A 23145-nucleotide genomic window follows, 5' to 3' on the forward strand; every position below is an offset into this window, starting at 1 on the left:
ACCACGTACGCACACACAGACACACACACTCACTGAACACACACACACACACACATACACTGAACACACACACACACACACACTGAACACACGCACATATACATCAACATCAACAGCAGTGATGATACTAGATATATGGAAACATGTTACCACACACACACGCACACACACACACACAGACAAACACACACAGACACACACGCACATACGTCAATAGCAGTGATGACACTAGATATATGGAAACACATGTTACCACGCACGCACACACACACAGACACACACACACACACACACACACACACTGAACACACGCACATATACATCACCATCAACAGCAGTGATGACACTAGATATATGGAAACACACACGTTACCACAGACGCACACAACATGGACACCCACACACACACAGACACACACACAAACACACACACAAACACACACACACGCACGCACGCACGCACATGCTGAACACACATTCACTAAACCTACACACTGAACAGAGTATTTTTCTTTACTGTGGAAGCATTAATAACCATGTTACTCAGTTTCCCCTGCAGACTGTGACAGTGTGAGAGCTTCATGTTGTGTCCGTCTCTCCCCCCCCCCCCGCAGGCGTCTCTGAGCCCGTCTCCGGCCGAGGTCAGCGCCTGTCTGTGGGCCGACAGCCGGCTGGTCAGAGCCGCCGTGTCCGCCGTGGACGGAGAGGACGCCGAGGTTCCGCTGCACGGCCTGCAGAGCAGCATCAGGTATTCCAGCTGTTTTTATTAACCCTCCTGTTGTCCTCGGGTCACATCTGACCCATTCTCAAAATGTTTCTATAACAAAATTTTAAAACAAAATAACATGGATGGTTCCGTACAACGCTCTTCACAAGTTAAATAAATGATCAGTTCACTACTTTCATTGAATTTGGTGTTTTGTTCAATTTTATAGCATGTAAAGAAAATCTGATAATAGAACGTTGAAAAGCGTAGGAAAAAATGTCAAAAGTGACAAAAAAGTTGGAAAAAAGTGACAAAAATGTCGGGAAAAGTAATAAAAATGTCTGGAAATCATCAAAAACTTTGAAAAAAGTGACAAAAACATAGATTAAAAGTGACAAAAACGTCAGGATAATCTTCAAAAACGTCCTAGATCAGTTAAGTCTGAGAGTCCTTAGGGCTCACTTTGGGATTGGGCGAATGTCACCTGAAACACCAATCCTTATATGGAAGATCCCTAGAATAGATGAAATACCTTTGAACACATGCATGCTAAAATATACCAAACCTATCAACTTTCCCCGGTGACCTTTGACCCCCTGCTGTGTGTCTGCAGTGTGTCGCAGGTCTCCCCCGACGGAGCTCTGAGCGACTGCGCTCTGCCTCTGGAAACGTTGGTCAGCCGGGCGCCAGTCAGCGGCCCGGACGTGGAGCGGGTCAGCACCGGGACCAAGTTTGCCCTGGAGGTGTGGCTGCAGACCCTGGAGACCCCGACCCCTGACCCCTGACCTCTGACCTCTAACCCCACCCTGCAAGAACAGCACTGGATCAGAGAAATGACTCTTTATTAATGCCACTTTTATCTTCATGTTCTTTGAATCCCATTTTTATTTTTTTAAAGAAATAAACCATTAACACAAATGACTCTGTAGCTAATGTCTCCTCCAGGCCACCAGGTGGCAGCGCTGACACCTCCAAGCCCCATTAAGGCCCCTGAAATACTGAAACACAGGGGTTGTTTCCCAGGTTGTGGCTAGAAGGGATACAGCTACGGCCGATAGTTACACAGAATCTCGCTAAATCTAGGCTAACATCATAATATATTTTTAATACTTTCACCCAGAAAACGTGTGTTGGTTCCTAAACTAAACGAGCGGTTTTGGTGTCTAAACGTAACTGTTGTCGTCATAGTGGTATCCCATCCAGCCTCAACCGCTGTTTTCCTGGTACGGAAGCCCTGAGAGGCAAGTGAGACAAAACTCGGGTTCGGCCAAATACTTTTATATAGGTCTTAGTGGTCCCCTAATACTGTATCTGAAGTCTCTTTATATAGGTCTTAGTGGCCCCCTAATACTGTATCTGAAGTCTCTTTTATATAGACCTTAGTGGTCCCCTAATACTGTATCTGAAGTCTCTTTTATATAGGCCTTAGTGGTCCCCTAATACTGTATCTGAAGTCTCTTTATATAGACCTTAGTGGTCCTCTAATACTGTATCTGAAGTCTCTTTTATATAGGCCTTAGTGGTCCCCTAATACTGTATCTGAAGTCTCTTTTATATAGGCCTTAGTGGTCCCCTAATACTGTATCTGAAGTCTCTTTATATAGGCCTTAGTGGTCCCCTAATACTGTATCTGAAGTCTCTTTTATATAGGCCTTAGTGGTCCCCTAATACTGTATCTGAAGTCTCTTTATATAGACCTTAGTGGTCCTCTAATACTGTATCTGAAGTCTCTTTATATAGACCTTAGTGGTCCCCTAATACTGTATCTGAAGTCTCTTTATATAGACCTTAGTGGTCCCCTAATACTGTATCTGAAGTCTCTTTCCCGAAATTCAGCCTTGGTCCAGAATTACAGCCACTAGAGCCAGTCCCACAATGAGCTTTCCTTAGGATGTGCCATTTCTGTGTCTGTAGCTATTGAGGAGGAGAGGGGGGGCAAGGTGGAGGGGGGGGGGGGGGGGGGTGTGGTCTTGACCAACTGCCACTTTGCTCGTTTGAAAGCCATGATGTCTCTCTCTCTCTCATGGGTGGGCCAAATTCTCTGGGTGGACAAAGCAGAGAAAGGGGAGGTAACCTTTCCCCTTATGACCTCATAAAGGGAAGATTCCAGATCGGCCCATCTGAGCTTTCATTTTCTCAAAGGCAGAGCAGGATACCCAGGGCTCGGTTTATACCTATCACCATTTCTAGCCAATGGGGGACCATAGGCAGGCTGGGGGAACGCATATTAATGTTAAAAAACCTCATAAAGTGAAATTTTCATGCCATGGGACCTTTAAGATTCTGCCGAATCCAAATGCTGAATCCTCGTCCCATCCTCAGTCCATGAACACAGTAAACTCATTAATGAAGTAAACTGTGACTGTCCTTCCTTTGCCGTACCTGAAGTTGCTGCATTCTGGCTGCTGTCTGTAGATTCCTTCATCACAACTCGTATTCTTTCAGATGTTTCCTACCAGATGTTGTAACAGTGGTGATGTTGTGTATAGTTTAGGGTCCTCGCCACCACCAGACTAATCAGCATTGCAGATTGAACATGTAGCTGGACTTGAATGGCCTTCTTCTTCTTGGCGGCGCTCCTGTCGTCTCCATCGTTTGGTGTAAGGTCATAAATCTCCGTCCCTGTCAGTCTTTCTCCTGTCTGGATTTTCAGACAAAATCCACCGTGTTTGATATTATCCTAAGTTTGAAGTCTTGGTAGTAAAATCTTCTAGTCTGAGACATTATGACAGATTGTCTTTAAATGTGCGATTGAGTCACACTTTATTCTGCTAGTAGATTGTAGAATAACTTGACCCTCAGGCCTATCAGGACAAAGATATTTTACTGCAAATGCAAACACGAGTGAAGTACAAGTACCTTAAATCTGTACTTCAGCACAATACTTGAGTAAATGCACCTAGTTGCTTTCCACCACTGGTCTGAACTTTAGTTTAAGTTCATTTTAAGAGCAGCAGGTGGCAGTGCAGACCAGACTTTAAAAGGCTCTTCAAACCAGCAACCCTCCACGTTCCTCTCTGTCTGAGGTCAGTCCGATGTTTTCACAATGAATCTGTGCTGCATATTTCTTTCTTTTTATATTTCACTCTTCTGTGTTTCTTCTGTCATTGAGATATCATTTTTTCCAACACAGCAGATACTTTAGAGTCACTTTATTATCCCAGATGGGGAACTTGATCTGCAGTCAGGAGTGGGAGATAAAAACCACAATACAACAAATAACATACAACATACGAGACAACAAGACAAAGACATGAAGTACTAACATGTTTTAATGTTTCCTGTACCACTTATTAACGTGTTGCGTAAAGAAAAAAAAGACTAACATTTAAGAAAGTAGTTATTTTATTCCGTTGTGCGTACATTTGATTTGTACGCACAATTATACTCAAATTTCAGTTTTCTACATTTTTATTTTTACTTCTTACATCCACGCATTCCCTGAATTTAGCTGAATCTCGTGATAGAGGCCGAGTCTCATTTCAATAGATAGATAGATGGATGGATGGATAGATAGATAGATAGATAGGTAGGTAGATAGATAGATAGATGGATAGATAGATAGATAGTTACTTTATTGATCCCCGAGGGGAAATTCAAGATCCCAGTAGCTTAAAGACATCACACACAACATACAGATACATCATAAACAGGATGAAATGACAAATCCACATGAATAATATGGACAATAAAAGAAAAGATACTTAATAAAAAATCCACATGAATGTACTATAAGGGATGTATAAGCATGAGAGGCTTGCAGTGACGGGGCAGGGACTGACCCTGTGATTCAGTCTGCATGGTAAGGTGCTCTATGAGAGTGTGTGTGTGTGTGTGTGTGTGTGTGTGTGTGTGTGTGTGTGTGAGTCAGTGTGAGTCAGTCTGCATGGTAAGGTGCTCTGAGAGGGTGTGTCAGTGTGGTAGTGCAAATGAGTCCAGTAGTGCAAGGATAAAGTCTAGAGACCAGCATTAAATATGGACAATATAAGAGAAGAATGTATTTCCGCCCAGGGTGCGTTTTTCCGGGCGGGGGGATGCGTGGGATTTCCCCCTTTCTGGTCTACATATTCCTTCCTCTGCTGAATTATTTTTATCCCCGGTGGGGACAAAATGTACCCCCCCGCCCCTCAAAGTGATCAATGCTTCTTCACCAATAGACCATAATAATAATAATATCTACATAAATAAATACATTTGCATGCAGAAAAGGCACAAATTGAATGAGAGAGAATTGAAATTAAAAATAATTTGCCTTAACTTTCTCACTAAATACTTGGCGACCTCAACTGCCCCCAATAATGAACCCAAAGTTATGCTTATGTTTGTTTATATTTGGCCTATTTTTTTTACAAGATATTACACTGAGTTTAAACCTCATTTCTCAGTATAACACCCGAGTGTCTGTCTTGGTTTTTATTTTTTAACATGTTTTTTTTTTTTAACATTTCTATTGAGATGATGTCACAGAGGGGGCGGAGCTACGGTGGTGCGAGCAAAACATCAACCGGTAAACTTCCCCAAACAGACTTGATAAAAGCCTTCCTATTTCATTTGTTTTGGTTTGTTCCACTTCCTGTTATGTCTCTTAACTTCTCGTTAAAGTACAAAGTCTCTGTCCTAGTAGGGATGTACCATTGTGCATCAGTTAAAAAAGGATATAAATGTATAAAAGATCTAACCGGTTGAGATCAAATATGAATGGCTGTGTAGTCCTAGGGCAGTGGTTCTCAACCTTTTTTGGGCCAGCGCCCCTTTATCCATAATCCAGGTCCCTTACCGCCCCCCCATCAAATAAGATGTAGGCTAGTTGCCCTGAATATTAATGATTAGGTCCTATTATTGTTATGAGGATTATTATTGTTGTTTAGTCTGGTTGACACCAGACTCTTCTCAGTTGTAGCTGAGAGTGGGTCTGGTGAAGGTTCATTCACAGCCCATTTCCAAAGGGGCGTCACCAACGGACGCCGCTCAAATGCGTCTGGGCGCCATGGGATAGTCCAACCAATCACACCAATGATCAGGGTGACGTAGCAGCGACAGCGCCATCAACGGGTTGCTGAGCTCTGGTGGCCACCATGTTGAATGCAATCAAGAAGCTGCTCGCCGTCGCTGCGCTATCGTCATCGTGTAAAGCCCGCCTCAACGGTTGTGATTGGTATAAAACCCGCCTCAACGGTTATGATTGGTGTAAAGCCGCCTCAACGATTATGATTGGTGTAAAACCCACCTCAACGGTTGTGATTGGTGTAAAGCCCGCCTCAACGGTTGTGATTGGTGTAAAACCCGCCTCAACGGTTATGATTGGTGTAAAGCCGCCTCAACGGTTGTGATTGGTGTAAAGCCCGCCTCAACGGTTCTGATTGGTGTAAAGCCGCCTCAACGGTTGTGATTGGTGTAAAACCCGCCTCAACGGTTGTGATTGGTGTAAAGCCGCCTCAACGGTTGTGATTGGTGTAAAGCCGCCTCAACGGTTGTGATTGGTGTAAAACCCGCCTCAACGGTTCTGATTGGTGTAAAGCCGCCTCAACGGTTGTGATTGGTGTAAAGCCGCCTCAACGGTTGTGATTGGTGTAAAGCCGCCTCAACGGTTGTGATTGGTGTAAAGCCCGCCTCAATGGTTGTGATTGGTGTAAAGCCCGCCTCAACGGTTATGATTGGTGCCTCGATTTGGAAAAATTGGAAATGGGCTCTTGGCCAGACAGACTTGCAGAGCAAATCTCAAATTTGCTGGAAGTTGGTCAGGGTTTTCCCAGGCTTATTGTTGGTACTATTGTTATAAAAAAAAATCATATATTTGAATGAAACATTTTCAACGGATATGTTCATAGACTTATTAAAGATAAATGATGTTAATGTTTGATCGAGACTTTAATGTTCACAACAAGACTGATACTGTACATAACGCTGCAGTACGGAGTTCATATAAGATGATACTCTGACGTCCCGTTCCCATGAAGGCAGCACGGAGCTGACAGAAACACAGAAGAGAATAACAGTTACGGTCCACCGTCTCGTCCCGTCACAGTGGCGTAAACCGGCAGGTTTTAATGTTGCAGACCACTGCTTTTTGCAAGGAGTTTAAAATGTAAACTCGTATTGTTGTGAATCGTTGGCGTAAACTCGCCTTAAAACAAATGCCCCCCAAAGGCACCTCAACGCCCCCCTTTCCAAAATATTGCTCCCAGCGTCCCCCCAGTCATCCTCTGAACGCCCCCTGGGGGGCTGTACCGCCCCGTTGAGAAGCACTGTCCTAGGACATAATCTACTTTAGATTTCACTTGTTTGACTTTAGACATCACTACGTCATTTCTCTATTTAGTTATTTCGATGTGAGATTTGTTTTAAATGTGTTTTTTCTGCAGCTCATTCAAAAAATGATGAGAAAATCGTTCATCAACTTAAAACCTTTTCCCTACTCTCGTGTAATATAAACCACCAGTTCTGGCTTTCTAACAGAAGGCTATTCGCTCTCATCTGCGATTATTATGGTCTGCTTTTGCAGGACATGATCATTGTATTTATAAATTGCAGCGACCCGTCATGTCTCCAGGGCCGACCCGTGGCCATAGGCGAGGAAACGAGGAAACGAGGAAAGAAAAGTTAAAGGTAATAATAACGCCGCCAAAAACGTCATAAAAAGCATAAAAACCTTTGAAAAAGTCACCAAAACTACATAAGAAACGTTTAGAAAAGTGTCAAAAAGTGACAAAAAAAGCTTATAACGGGCCTAAAAAGACACCTATTGCTGGAAAAAAACTTAAAAAGTGGCAAAAAAATAAAAAAAAAACACAGCCTTTTGGGGGATAAAAGCTGCGAAAAAGCTGCGAAAACTGCTGAAATCTTGCGTAGGGCATCAAATTGGTTAGGGCTGTTTTTGGCTGGCTGTCACTGCCTTAATAGAACATTTATTCTGAAAATCTGCACTCAAAACTGTACTTACTATTTGTAGAGAGAAGTTATGAGATTTTTCTATTCAGTCAGACAACAAAGAGATGGTTAATTAAGATATCAGCATTACATGACTGCCTGCAGCTTTCACAGGAAGACAAAGACATAAATATGAATTATGTAACATGATATTAAAAGGGGAAACACTGAAGAGAATATGTGCTGCAGGGAGATGAACGAGGTCAGAGATTAATCTGGTTTGAAGCACATGAAGCAGACTGAATTGAAATATTCAGTTATGACATTTATTCATCACAAAGAGTTCAACATGAAATCCAAACTAAAGAAAATCTGAAATGAGTGAGAGTTTCAGCCTCAAGTTTCTTTGTATTTGGAGTGACTCATTGAGCCCGGCCCAGTCTTATTATGTCGATATCAGCTCCACCTTTCTCATATCAAACGCTCTTGACATCATAAATTCCTCAGCTGCTCCGCCTCGCTCCACACCTCGTCTCCTCTTGCTCTCTTTGTGAAGCTCTTTGTGATGAAGAAATACAAATAAACGTGGAGTTTGGTTTTGAAAAAGAGGAAACCTGCTTCAAAGAGGATCCACTTTCAGACTGGAAAGTTCCCGTTTCAAACACAATACAGAACAAACTGGGACACCCACGCTGCTGCTGCCAAAACTGAAATATGATTATTAACCTGGGTGGCAGCTGCAACACTTTGCAGAAGAAAATCTAAGAATAGCCATCAACAGGCGGGAAGGGAATCTACAGATTTCAAAATAAATCAACCTTTTCATTGTTTGTCAACAATAATAACTAAAGTGTAACCCTCCTGTTGTCCTCGGGTCTAATTTGACCAATTAATTAATTTTCAAAAAGTGTCTATATCAGAAATTTGGATTTCATTCAACAAAATTGTCAAAACAAATAACCGGGATGGTTCCATACAATGTTCTCCACAAGTAAAATGCATAATCAGTTCACTACTTTCATTGAATTTGGGTGTTTTATAAAATGTTATGGCATTTGAAAAAAAAAAAAAAAAGAATTGATAAAAGAACGTTGAAAAAAGTGACAAAAATGTTGGAAAAAGCTTCAAAAACGTGTAAAAAAAACAAAATATCAAATAAAGCGCAAAAAAATCCACAAAAATGTCAGAAAAACTGACAAAAACATCAGGAAAAGCGACAAAGAGTGTCAAAAAAAGACAACCAAAATGTTGAAAAACAAGTTTTATTTTTAAATTTTGACCCAGAAAAAACAAAAAGTTGCTTGTTGGTCGACGAGACGGGTCGCTGGAGAGATGCCAGTTCACCTCCTGGGCACTGCCAAGGTGCTCTTGAGCATATAAATATATTGTGTATTGAATTAGACACATTAGTAGATTCATGTTTTGATCAATTGAGTATATAATAATTGGTATAATTAAGTCTGTAATACAGTACAGTAATAGTAGTTTTATTATCACACCAAAATATAAAAGAAAAATCATTTGATTATAAAAAAAGAAGCAGTTTTTGTATTGAACATTTCTTAAAAATTTTGAAAATATGAGCAGAGCCAATAAACGTAAATACGAATATTAATATTATTTTCAGTTATAGCATGGGATGTAATCTGAAACACTTTTAAAATAAGAATAACAAACACATCATCATAACAGTAAGGGCTCATTTTTAGGAAATTAATAATCTTTATAATTATTCCAATTCTAATAGTAGTGACAATATTCTTACAAACTATATTAAAGAAAGTAGGCCTATACAAAATATAGGAATATTGTTAAAGGACAATTCTGGCGTAAAATGAACCTAGGGGTTAATAACATATGTGTACCGACTCGACCGTTCTCTGAGATCTGTTTTCATGCTCATTGAATGTGTCTCTCACTTGAAACAAGCTAGCGCAAACTGCTGATTAGCTTCAAACGCTAGCTTTCGGGGCAGATGGTAAATCACTATTTCTACACCACTAACAAGGCTCAAAATATCACCACACTTCAACGGTAGCATAATGAGGGTCCCTACATGGTAACAGAAGCATTGAGAACTTTGTAAGTGTACAGACAGTTTATTCAAGAGATAGATTATAAAGACAGTAGAGTTCACGTATACATGCGGGCGCCATCTTGGAAAATAGTCATGACAAGTCGAACGACGAACGCCGTGCAACCAGTAACCAGTAACATAGCTCAAACACGGCGTTCGTAGTGGTATAGAAATAGAGATTTACCCTCTGCTCCGAAAGCTAGCGTTAGAAGCTAATCAGCGGTTTGCGCTAGCTTGTTTCAAGCTAGCGACGCATAGGCAGCACGGCGGCATAGTGGTTAGCGCTTCTGCCTCACAGCAAGAAGGTTCTGGGTTCGAATCCAGGTCGTCTCAGACCTTTCTGTGTGGAGTTTGCATGTTGTCCCTGTGTTTGCGTGGGTTTCCTCTGGGTGCTCTGGTTTTTTCCCACCATAGAGACATGCTAACTAGGTAATTAGGACTACAGTTGAAATTTAGCCAACTGGCTAACACTGGCGCATTTACAGAAATGTTGATTAATGTGCATTGTCCTAATCAAATAAACTTACAAACAAACATTCGATTAGCATGAAAACATATCCCAGACAACTGGAGTACACATATCTTATTAACCCCTAGGTTCATGTTGCGCCGGAATTGTCCTTTAATAAAAGAAGAGAGAATATTGTTTTAATATTAAGCATTTAGTTTTTGATCAAACAGATTTTTTAGGAAGTGTATAGGCCCAAAAAATGGAAATATGATTATTAATATTATTATCAGTTATGGTAGGGGAAGTAATTGAAAAATATTTAAAATAAAACACAGATACACATAACAGTAAGTGTTAATTTTTAGGAAATTAAAGGTGCTCTATGCGATATTGGGTGACGGCACTTCTTGTTGACGTAACGAGGCTAACTCGCTCCTCCCTCCTCCTCATCCCGACCCTCCCCCTCCTCCCCCACCTTTTTTACAGTGTGTTCAGGGGACAGGCAGCTAGCAGATAGTGAGATGTTTTTTACAGTGTGTTCAGGGGACAGGCAGCTAGCAGATAGTGAGGAGATGTTTTTTACAGTGTGTTCAGGGGACAGGCAGCTAGCAGATAGTGAGATGTTTTTTACAGTGTGTTCAGGGGACAGGCAGCTAGCAGATAGTGAGATGTTTTTTACAGTGTGTTCAGGGGACAGGCAGCTAGCAGATAGTGAGGAGATGTTTGCTGTATGTGACAAAAAATGTTGTAGCCTAAAAAATGTGTGAGCACCTTTAATAATGTTTATAATTATTCCAATTCTAAAAGTAGTGACAATATTCTCACAGCCTATACAACATATAGGAATATTTTTAATAAAAGAAGAGAGAATAGTGTTGTGTATTAAGCATTTTATTCATGCTGTTCTCATGTAGCCTTCGTACATTTTGGTGTTCATAAGTTTTCTTACAATATTATACCAACCCATTCATGAGAATACGTTGTTTTGTATTGGGCCAAAATGGTTTTTAAGAAGTGTATAGGCCCAATAAATGGAAATATGATTATTAATATGGTGGTGGTGGTGATGGCGCAGTGGATATGTCACATGCCTTTGGTGTGGGAGATCTGGGTTAGATTCCCACTGTGATACATCAACCAACGTGTCCCTGAGCAAGGCACTTAACCCCTAGTTGCTCCAGAGGCGTGCGACCTCTGATATATAGCAATTGTAAGTCGCTTTGGATAAAAGCGTCAGCTAATTGACATGTAATGTAATGTAATGTAATATTATTATCAGTTATAGCAGAGGGGGGTAGTTAAAAGAAACAGATAAGTATATAGTAGGGTTGTGTGATATTGCGATATCAATATTCATTTTGATATTCTTAAACATATATGTGAAAACACATCAAAATAGATTAAAGCAACACTAAAGCACTTTTCCCGCTTCAGTCCCCCTACAGGTTGGAAGCTGAATTGTCCATTACCGCTACATTATGCAAGTTTGCCAGATCGGGTAGCGGATCTGTAGTTGAATGAGACATAATGAGACGTTATGACAGCGGTAATGGACAATTCCACTTCCAACCTGTAGGGGGACTGAAGAGGGAAAGGTTATTTAGTTTTGCTTTAATATTGCACAACGTGATATTGCAAAAACAATATTGAGAAATGATAAATTGTGCACCCCTATTATATAGTCACAATTGTAACTTTTATATAAAACGTGTCAAGTCAGTGTGACAACAAATACATTCAAACATTCAAAATATATAATTGATATAATTATTCCAATAATAAAATAGTGACAAAGAACTGTAGTGGTAGTGAGTGACAAAATTAACACAAATGATTTAAAATAAAGTATAAGCATATAATAGTATTGTTAATTCTAAAAATAATTTACATAATATATAGCATGGTATTATATTACGTTTAAGAAGTAATAAAGAAAATATGATTATTAACATTAGTAGCAGATATATCAGGGGCAATCATCCTACAAAGTTTATTAAAACAACATCATAATATTAGTCACAACAGTAATATTTCTATCATAATAAAGTAAGATTGTGTATCATTATGTTGTAAAACATAGTCACTGTCAATTTAGGAATTACAAATTTAAATATATTGACAATTGGTGTATTCTAAAATATATAGAATATGTGATACACAAGAGTATCTAAAATACAAAAATATGATTATAGTAATAGCAGTTAATGTATAGTTTGTATAAACCAATTTATAATTTATTTTAAATGCACAAAAATACTGAAATAAGTATTTTATGAATATAAAAACAGTATCTTTTGTAATAAGAATGGTACAATTTCTAGCATTTTTTTTACAATAAAAGTTTATTTTGTTGTTGTTATCTTAAAGGTGCTCTAAGCGATGTTGGGTGACGTTACTTCTTGTTGACGTTCGAAGTATTGTCAAGCAGAACGAGGCTAGCTCGCCCCTCCCTCCTCCTCATCCCGTCCCCTCCCAATCAACTCCTTCTAGTCGGTTATTGGCTGGAACACTGTTTGTTATGTTTGGTGGTGCAGGTTGGCGCAGTTTGTTTTTGTTGCTGTTTGTGGAGCCTGGGCTGTCTACAGAGACCATGCTTTTTTACAGTGTGTTCAGGGGACCTAGAGGTTAAAGAAGCGCTCTTGCGACCGGGAGGTCGCCGGTTCAATCCCCAGACCGACAGGATAAAATCTGGGTGGGGAATTTAAAAGAGCAGTGCTTGTCCCTCCCTCATTACCACCACTGAGGTGCCCTTGAGCAAGGCCCTTAACCCCAACCGCTCCAGTGGAGCTGCTCAGTGGCCAGCAGATCAGACTGTGGTTGTACTGGGCAGCTTCCAGGTATGAATGTGATCAGATCAGACTGTGGTGGTACTGGGCAGCTTCCAGGTATGAATGTGGAACTGTGTGAATGTGATCAGGTCGTCGTTGCAAATGAGAAATTGTTCTCAATCGACTTGCCTGGATAAATAAAGGTTAAATTAAAAAATAAATTAAAAGAAATAGGGGACAGGCAGCTAGCAGATAGTGAGGAGATGTTTTTTACAGTGTGTTCAGGGGACAGGCAGCTAGCGGATAGTGAGATATTTTTTACAGTGTGTTCAGGGGACAGGCAGCTAGCAGATAGTGAGGAGATGTTTGCTGTATGTGACAAAAAATGTTGTAGCCAAAAAAACGCGTGACATCGCTTAAAGCACCTTAATACAGAGCTCCACAGTGCTTTACAGACAATAAATTAAAGCAGCTATGATACAAATTGTGTAATTGAGTGACATGTTTATTAAAATCAAACAGAATTACAAATAAAAAAAATCACAAAAAAAAAAAATCTTTGTAAAAATGTTTTCTGGATGTCGTCTCTGTTACTATGGGTTGACCGTGTACGTCTGGTTCTTTACTGGCTTATCCATTTCTTCCTGTAAGAGATGCATCACAGAATTAGCACAAAGGGGAACTGAGTGATTATATATAACTCTTAAAGTCTCCACTTCCTCCCGCTGCACAGAAGTGAAGCTTACTCAGACATGACTAAAGTTTTAAAGTTTTATGAAACATTTCAATTTTAAGGTCAATTAAACACTTATACCACACCCACCAACAGCTTTTGTTTCCATGTTGTCATAGTGACAATCACATCACAGGGAGGCGTTCATGTCCCCTGTGTAAATGTTGACTGTGACTCATTAAATCCAAACAACAGAATAAATATTACCAGTGCACATTGCACAATTATCCAATACACACCCATTGATATTAATCATACGTCAGCCTGTGCTAGATGACCCCTCCCTCCCTGCCAGGTCCCTCTTCCAACTACTGCCCTCTGGAAAGAGAGTTCAAAGTCTCAGGGGCAAAACATGCCGCTTTGTAACAGTACTTACCCTCCCACTAATTGTGTTCAATTCAAATGTACTTTATAGACTGCACCAGACACTTTATGGGAAGTTGCAATATGCACAAGGTCTTTACAGCTTTTTACTGGTTTGAATGATTGTCTATGTGATTGTCTTTCATGTTCTGGATGTTCCTCTGTATGTATTGCCTTTTTTTGAACCTGACTGGCACCAAGACAAATTCCAATCAACTGTGTTGACATGGCAATAAAGTATTGAACTTCAGGACGTTTGTAACGACAGGGACACATGAGTCATCAACCCGTTCTCATTCCGAACTCGTAAAATAAGGACGTTTAGACAGTGGCTGTCAGCGTCTGATGCGACGAAAAAGGCGTCTTTCAGCGTGTTTGTGTAACGCACCGGGGAGAGGAGCAGTTAGAGAGGATTTAGAGAGGAGTATGTAAGGAGGTTAGTTGGGGGGGTGGATGGGTCAAACACAGGACTTTCACCCAGGAGAGCGGGGTTAACATCCCGCTTGTCACGCTTGCTATAGTCGCTTTTTTCTTTCCTCCCGCGTGTCACAGAACCGAACGCCCACCTACGACCTTTTCCTTAACATAACTGCGTCAAAAGGGACGGCAATAGTCCCGACCAAGACGTTTACTTATAGCGCTAAAGGGACGGCAATAGTCCCGACCAAGACGTTTACTTATAGCGCTAAAGGGACGGCAATAGTCCCGACCAAGCGCGTTTACTTATAGTGCTAAAGGGACGGTAATAGTCCCGACCAAGCGCGTTTACTTATAGCGTTAAAGGGACGGCAATAGTCCCGACCAAGCGCGTTTACTTATAGCGCTAAAGGGACGGCAATAGTCCCGACCAAGCGCGTTTACTTATAGCGCTAAAGGGACGGCAATAGTCCCGACCAAGAGCGTTTACTTATAGCGCTGAAGAAGACTTTTAGCGTCAATAAGAACGACAAAGGCACCTGACCAAGCGTCCATTTTTTACGAGATGAGTGTGAGAACCTGTTGGAGTTATTTAATGCAGCAAATATCTGTTAAACTTCCAGTGTGCATCTTTACAATAAATGACCTGTCAGTTGTTGTTAGTTGTTAGAGCTGCAAAGATAAATCCATTAGATGTCAACTATTAATCGCCAGCTATTTTAACCCTTGTGTTGTCTTCCCGTCGACGATGCAACTTTGTGTTTTTCTGGGTTGAAATTTCAACATTTTGTAGTTCTTTTTCCACACTTTTATTGACGTTTTTGTTGATTTTATTAAAAAAAAAATTGTCACTTTTTTTAACCAGTTTTTGTCACCTTTGCCGATGTTTTTGATGGGAGTTTTTGTCACTTTTTCTGATTTTTTTGGTCACTTTTTTCAACATTTTTGTAGCTTTTTCCAACTGAAAATATAATGTAATTTGCATTCACTGGGACCAGCTGACTCCGATCAGTGGCGGCTTGTCAATAGAGGGCGCTAGGCCCCATCAAAATTCCAGAAAAATAAATGTATACTTAAACACAAAAATAATATAAAAATAAAATCTAAAATAGTTTACTCATACAATGTGCTGGCTGGTAGTAATCGCCTCAGCATTTAATAAAAACTGGTTTTAATCAGTTATGTATTTTCTATGTAAATACAAGATGTTTTCATGCGGTTTCATGGGCAGGGACGCTGCACAAATGGATGTCTATGTCTATGTGTTACGTTCTTTTGTCATAGTTCTGATATAGAACGTTTTTGTAAACTTTTGACCCGACAGTAAACTGAATATCTTTGAGACAAAACAAGACATTTGAGGACGTCATTTTGGGCTTTTTGGGAAACACTGATCCGCATTTTAGAGACCAAACAACTCATCCATTCATCTAGAATATAATCCACGATGTAAATAATCATTAGTAGCAGCCGTAGTTGAGATTAACAACTCAAATGTACATGGATAAAATCTGTTCTGCTGTAGGTTCTTGTTTAACTATATTTGTGGGGTTCAAAAACCGGGAATACAGTATACTTATGGGATCCGGACAGCTTTGTGGTGTGAAAATGCTGGACCACACAAGTTTAAAGGTCTGTTTGAGGGTTAAGACTTGGTTTTAGGATTAGGGTTAGAATTAGGTTATGGTTAGGGTGAGGGTAAGGGTTAAGGTTAGGCATTTAGTGGTGATGGTTAAGGTTAGGGTAAGGGGCTAGGGAATGCCAATTATGTCAATGACGGGTCCCCACAAAGATAGTGAGACGCACTGTGTGTGTGTGTGTGTGTGTGTGTGTGTGTGTGCGTGTGTGTGTGTGTGTGTGTGTGTGTGTGTGTGTGTGTGTGTGTCCATGGTAACGACATTCACATTGTGATGTGTCCTGACAGATGTCTGCATTTAGAGATGTTTGACTTACGTATTGTTTCCCCTCGAAGCGGGCGTGTGTGGTGTACAGAGGGATGTCGTCTCTGTGGGTCAGAGAGCCGAAGCCACCGTAGTTGTTGTGGCGACCACTATAGCAGCAATACCACACCAGCTGTAGAGGAAAAACAGACTTTATTCATATTATATATTTATCTACACATAAACAGTGGTGTAGTCTACGTGATACACAGTATACCCACTAAGAAAAGCTCCAGGATTTCCATATACCCACTTAAAAATGCCCAATGACACGCACCAACATGCTTTCTATTATATTTTGAATTGTCATCTCTTCTTCTCATAGGCTAAATAAAGGTATTTCCACCGGAAATTGGTGCATTAAAGTGTATCCGAATGCAGGAAATGAAGTCTTTGACGCTCAAAATAACCCTGGGGGAGGACACCCAGACCCCCCAATATGATATACCCCCCGCCCCTCCCCCAAAGGCAGATTCTGGCCCATATATACAGTACAGTACACCCACTTAGACTACACCACTGCTTTTAAAGTGACATTTTGCCAATTTCCAACCGGCTCTGTGTCACCGCAACGCGGCACTGCCGCAGTTCATGCTAACGTAATGCTAGTCTGGGTCAACGACAGTACTTTTCGGGATTATTGCCTTACATCCAGCAGCACTGGATGTTCCTCACCTTCCTCTCTCTGTGTGTTGTCGTTCTTAAACTTCGTTGTCTTCGGGAAACAACAACAAATTTCGAGCTAGCAAGTCACACACTGAAAATGTCAAGTTTAGAAGAAAATGTAGATCAAGCAACAAGGCAGACCTGCTTGGTTCTTTCAGGGAATGATTATAAAGATTTATAAAGAATATGTTTAGGGCATTTCCTCTATAACTGGGACATTTTGGGCGCGATTGGTGGGATTGCTGTGGACGAAGTACACACGGAGATACACTGGTAAGAGCCAATGAGGTTTAACCATGTATCAGCTAATTTAAATAGCTCACGGTACTGTATTGTGTCAACAGTTAACTTCATTTAATATTGGATGTGGAGTTTTCTTTTGTGGAGTGCAAATGTTCCACCAAAACAAGTTCCTCCCTGAGACTATTTAGCAGAGCCACCGTTGCTGCGTCCAGAGCTTAGCGCCGCCCAAGACCGTTGTGATTTAACCCTCATGTTGTGTTAGGGTCAAATTTGACCCATTTTCAAAAACTTTCTATATCAGAAATTTGTGTTTCTTTCAACCAAATTGTCAAAGAAAATAACGTGGATGCTTCCATACAACGCCCTTCACAAGTTAAATAAATGATCAGTTCACTACTTTCATTGAATTTGCGTGTCTTATTAAATTTGATAGCATTTGAAAATGTTTTTAACAAAAGAACGTTGAAAAAAAGTGTTAAAAAATTCCGGAAAAAGCTTCAGAAACGCAGCGAAAAACATCGATGAAAACATCAATAAAGCACTGGGGAAAAAAATCTACAAAAACATCGTAAAAAGTGACAAAAAAGACAAAAAGGCCGGGAAAAGTGACAAATGTCAAAAAAGAACAACAAAACTGTTTTAAAACGTTTATTTTCTCCCATCCCAGAATGCATCTGTGGTGTAGCCAGACCTTTACTCCACAGCGCTGTGGCCATGCGAGACTATTGTTTGTCAGACTTACCAGTCCGATGAGCAGCAGGAGCAGCAGCAGCAGAACCAGAGCAGCGAGGACCAGCAGAGCGATCCCCCACCCAGGGACGCCGCTGCTGGCCGGGGGCGCGGGCGGGGCCGTGCTACGAGAAGCGGAAGAAGAGCTGCTGCTGGCTGTTGTAGTTCTATTTCCGGTTACCACGGTGTCAGTAGACGGCGCTTTGGTGGATGTAGAGTGGCTGCTGTTGTCGGAGGTAACCGTAGTAGTGTGTGTGGCGTTGGTGGTGCTTGCCGTCACCGTGGCTGTAGAGTGGGTGCTGTTGTCGGAGGTAACCGTGGTAGTGTGTGTGGCGTTGTTGGTGCTTGGCGTCTCCGTGGCTGTAGAGTGGTTGCTCTTGTCGGAGGTAACCGTGGTAGTGTGTGTGGCGTTGGTGGTGTTTGGCATCCCCGGGGTTGTTGTGTGGTCGCTGGTGGTATTGGGCTGGTGGTGTTCAGTGGTGTTCAAACTGTCATGAACGGTTGTAGTAACATCTGGACCGCTAGTGGGTGCAGCGATGTCTGGCTTGCTAGTCGTAAGTGACGACGCTAGAGGATGAGAAGAAGACATTTTTTTTCAAGCCATGTCAAAAGTCCATTTAGCTCAATTTACTTTTAGTGTTTGATTATTGTTGTTTTGTTTCTAGTTAATGGGCATCTTTGTTATTTTTCAACCCTATTTTTTCCAGGGTATTTGTGTCTTGGTGACTGATGGGATCAACTATCTTTGAAGTTTGTCCAGTATTGAGCGAGAACGCTGTAACTGGCAGCTGTGAACCAAGCTGTAATGTAACCCTACAGGACAGATGTTCAGAGTCAGTCAGCGTCCACTAAACGTTCTGGTTTGGCCGCTGACAGACTCAGATTATTATTCTAAGTGTCTGACAACATTATGAAAGGATCCCTACAGAGATAGACCTTTCTGTTAAAGAGTAAGATTATTTTTGTTTAACATGAAACAGCCCCGAAATCACCATCACCACACTACACCAAACTCCATGTAAATAATCAGGACTTTTAGCGTGTATAGAGCCAGCATATTTCCACATGTAAATGGATGATTTAAGGGTTTATTTCAACCAAACCAGAGTGGTGATTGTTGGAACAGTGGAAAGATGAACCAAGACGGCTTTTGATAGTTTTATTTAGTTTCTGTCCACTTTGAATGAAGTGTGTTTTACGATGATAAAAGTCTTGATTATTTACATGGAGTTTGGTGATGGTGATTTCAGGGCTTCATGATATACAAAAATGATCTTACTCTTTAACTAAAAGGTCTATCTCTGTAGGGATCCTTTCATAATGTTGTCAGACATTTAGAATAATAATCTGAGCCTGTCAGCGGCAGAAACAGAACTTTTAGTGGACGCTGACTGACGGTGTGCAATTGTACAATAACATACATACATTGCAATAATCGACAGATTAATCGACAATGCAAATAATCGTTAATCAATTTGCATATTAATAAATAATGAAAGTGATCATTAATCGCAGCCCCTAAACAAAATAGTATACTTTAAAGAACTGCTTCCGTAACACACAATGTAATAAAAAAAACTATAATTTTGCTGAATTATTCCATTTTATTTTATAGATTTCTTCCTGCAGTTTGAAAAACACGACAAAAACAGACTGTGATTTTGATTTTGATGATGAATTTGTTTTCACATAAAATGATTAAAATGAAATGTATGGGGTGACCGCGCCCCATGTAGGCTGAGTCCTTTGCAGCGGCATGGGTTCGAGTCCAACCTGCGGCCCTTTGCTGCGTGTTATCCCCCATCTCTCTCCCACCTTTCCTGTCTATCCACTGTCACTATCTAATAAAGGGAAAAAATGCCCCCAAAAAATAATCTTTAAAATGATATTCATATTACATAGATTTAACTGTGAAGTTCAAGTTTAATACTGTAAAAACGTTTCTTAGAGTAGATCAAATGCGCCCAAAAGGTCGGAAAAAGTAAAAAAAAAATAAATAAATAACAAAATTTCCCTAGTTTTCAAAGGTATAAATATCCTTCATTAAAGCCAAAAAAGTACACAACATTTCATGTAAAATTAAAGCTACAAACTGTATTTTAATTATGGAAAATGACTGAAGAACCTTATTTCACAGTGTTTTAAGGCACCCTAGCAGTGCAGGTGTATTGTTCCTCCACAGTCTTTAATCTCTTTGACAGCTTTAGTTTCAGCTGTTTGGAAGTTTTGTGGTCATCTAGATACTTTTGGATTTAGATTTCATATTTTCTTTAGCCTTAGTGAAGCAAATGTTCAGTATAAAAGAATTAAAAGTGTTTTCTTACATGAGGCGACGACGCAGAGAGCGATCCAGAGTGTGAGCAGCTTCTCCATCTTTCTGCAGGAAATCAGAGCGTTTGTGACAAAGATCTTAGTGTGAGCCGTTGCTGGAGTCTGTTTCCATCCAGAGAAAGAGTCCTTTATACCCTGGGCTCACCTGCACACAGGTGGAGGGAGAGAGGGAGGGAGGGAGGAAGGAGGGGGGGCTGACACACTCCCATCATGCACTACAGGACCAGAGCTCCACTCTGTGGTCACAGTGTGTATGGTGAAGGCTCAGGTGAACTTTCCTGGTTGTTTTAATTTTAATGTAATTCATTCAAGGTGTATTTTAGTGGTTTGATGCTGTGAACTGAACTCTCGACACACTATACTATGACTTTTTTTCCGACTTTTTATGATTTTTTCGACTTACTATGACTTTTTTTTTAAATTTTTTCCGACACACTATACTATGACTTTTTCCGACTCTTTATGACTTTTTTCGACTTTTTACGACATACTATACTATGACCTTTTTTATGTTTTTTGACATACTATACCTCCTGCGGGAACCATCACCTTATCGTGGTGGAGAGGTTAGTAGTAACAAGCCCCCCACTAACCTATGTGCAAGTCTAACAGTCAGGGGCGCTGTTACGCGCATTGCTTTCTAGCGTTGTGATTGGCCGAGCGGCCGTAGCTGCGCGCGCAACTCGCGTGCGTGATGACGTCGTTATCTGATCCGTATCTGCGTAGGAGGGTGTGACGGGCGGCGCTAATAATGCATTTTAGTTAGATGTGTAAAGGTGTTAAAAAACGTAGAGTTAGACCTGTGGTTAACGGTTAAAAAGTTAGGGGTAGGGTTAGGGTGTCCAACTGTCATACAGGGAGTGGTTTGTGGTGTTTAAAAAGGCCTTGTTTTAGGCTGTCTGTCCACGTTTCCTGCCATTTTTTCGCTAGCTTGCCAGCTAGCTTGTTAGCTAGCTTGTTAGCTCGTTTTTCCCACAGCTATTTTCCCTCCACTAAAAAGATCTTCTCAACAACTACTTTTTCTTTAATTCTCTTGGTAGAATCAAGAGGAAACATCTTTCAGTCATGTCTACACAGGGTACGTAAATAAAAAAAGAGCAAATGTTATGTTGTAATGTGTGTAATGTGTTTTAAGTCTATTCTAAGATATTTCATTCATTCATGAATTAAAACGTTAAAGTGGCATATATGTTTATCTAGTCTGCCTCATTAGTCCTTATCCATGTGTTTTAGCTAACTTAATATATATTCTGGGTGTGTGTGCGTGCGTGTGTGTGTGTGTGTGTGTGTGTGTGTGTGTGTGTGTGTGTGCGTGCGTGCGTGCGTGCGTGCGTGCGCGTATGGGTGTGTAACAATAAGTTACGGGAGTGAGAAATACAAGGCATCGTGGCTAACACTAATGTTACATAGTTTATGACAAATCGTTTCAGGATGTTCTGTGTGAAATAGCCCTTAAAGTGTTAAAAAATGGATGGTTTGTGACTAAAACTTCATCATGAGCTGCTTTAGAGAAGAGTCCCGCACACTGACCATTACGCAAGCAATAATTTATTTAGAAAAATACAACCTTTCAGTCTCAGACCTTCATCAGGTAAATCATGAGTAAATCATGAGCTGCTTTAACACATAAGCTCTCGCCATATGATCCATTTTCATCATGATCAGCTTTAACAAATCTTAATGTAGCCTAATGTAAAATTTTCATTTTCTTTTGTGCTAACCTTATAAACCAATATGGAGGATAGTTTTTATTGTTAGCTGCCATAGTCTGTCCTTGTTATAGTGTTGACTTCCTATATTACCTTCTAAAAGCTGTATTCTCAGTAATGGGGCAATCTACTAGAAAAAGGTTGCTTTTAAATCACTAAAATAGTTGTGACAGCCCCGTTTGGCCTACTTCTCAATTCCGTTAGCATCGTGGCTAACACTAATGTTACTTTTACTTTATGACAAGTGCGTTCTGACTGATCTGTCACCTCACGTTCTCTGTCATTTCTAACTAGCATGCTAGATCACTAGCTAACTAGCTTGTTAGCCATCCATTTTCCTTCTATTTACTTCACTAAAACAATAAGATTGACATCCACTGAGCCAAAATGCTTATGTTATCAGTAGTTAGCTTGTATTGGTTTCCTAACTGCGTCACAAGTTACATGTTAGCGAACATAAGGCGGCAGTGTTGCCAACTCTTTTCCAATGAAAGTCGCTAGCACTAGCTCCAAAAGTCGCTAAAAGTCGCTAGATGACGTTATACGCTCATTTGCATATTTTTGACGTCATTACGCAATCATTTGTATAAAGCTTAGTGGTTCTGTCAGCAAAGTAAATAGAAAGAAATAGAACTCTTTAGCCAAATAATCACAAATTCAATACAGGAATTTATTTTACCTTATAATTATTACTTAGGTAGCCGATCTTTGAAGTAAAAAAAATGAAATTCTACAAAGGGAGGGAAAAAGATAGATAAAGAATTCTCAAAGAAGGCTGGCTTGCCCAGGTCCAGGCCAGCTCAGCGGCGTCTTTCTCCCGTCGCGTCCCGCTGTCTGTCCTACCTACACCAGCACCCGCACCCTGACCCCCCCTCCCCTTCTAACTACCTCCACACTGTGCACAGAGCTGCTGCACATGAGGAGAGAGGGGAGAGGCTGCTCCACTGCTCCTCTGTCACAGAACAGAAGACTGTTTTGGCGGCTACAATACCTCGCATGCTCGCTGGACAATACTGGCGACTTTTCTACAGAAAGTCGCCAGATTTGTCGCTAGTCGCTTTTTTGATAAAAAGTCGCTAAGGGGGTCTGAAAAGTCGCTAAATCTAGCGACAAAGTCGCTAAGTTGGCAACACTGTAACGCGGTC

The 23145-nt window shown here is 40.7% G+C and overlaps 2 protein-coding genes across 6 annotated transcripts in view; one reads left to right on the top strand and one right to left on the bottom strand.

The window, feature by feature from the left end:
- The window catches only part of nudt17 (nudix (nucleoside diphosphate linked moiety X)-type motif 17), a 12045-nt gene extending 10420 nt beyond the window's left edge, over window positions 1–1625 (top strand). For all 5 annotated transcript variants that reach the window (XM_031308373.2, XM_031308375.2, XM_031308369.2 and 2 more), the window contains 2 exons: window positions 615–748; window positions 1320–1625. In XM_031308373.2, the coding sequence (XP_031164233.1) occupies window positions 615–748; window positions 1320–1484 (299 nt within the window). In that variant the 3' untranslated portion in view covers window positions 1485–1625. The remainder of the gene's footprint in view (window positions 1–614; window positions 749–1319) is intronic.
- Window positions 1626–13358: 11733 nt separating this feature from the next.
- On the bottom strand, window positions 13359–20393 carry LOC116056203 (cell wall integrity and stress response component 4). Its single transcript, XM_031308350.2, has 4 exons — window positions 20285–20393; window positions 17974–18527; window positions 16336–16455; window positions 13359–13513 (listed from the first exon to the last, which is right to left on the bottom strand). The coding sequence occupies exons 1-4, from the start codon at window positions 20331–20333 to the stop codon at window positions 13463–13465; spliced, it is 774 nt and encodes a 257-aa protein (XP_031164210.1). The 5' UTR covers window positions 20334–20393; the 3' UTR covers window positions 13359–13462.
- Window positions 20394–23145: the final 2752 nt, after the last annotated feature.

This window comes from Sander lucioperca, chromosome 10 (genome assembly GCF_008315115.2).
Source record: "Sander lucioperca isolate FBNREF2018 chromosome 10, SLUC_FBN_1.2, whole genome shotgun sequence".
Lineage (NCBI taxonomy): Eukaryota > Metazoa > Chordata > Actinopteri > Perciformes > Percidae > Sander > Sander lucioperca.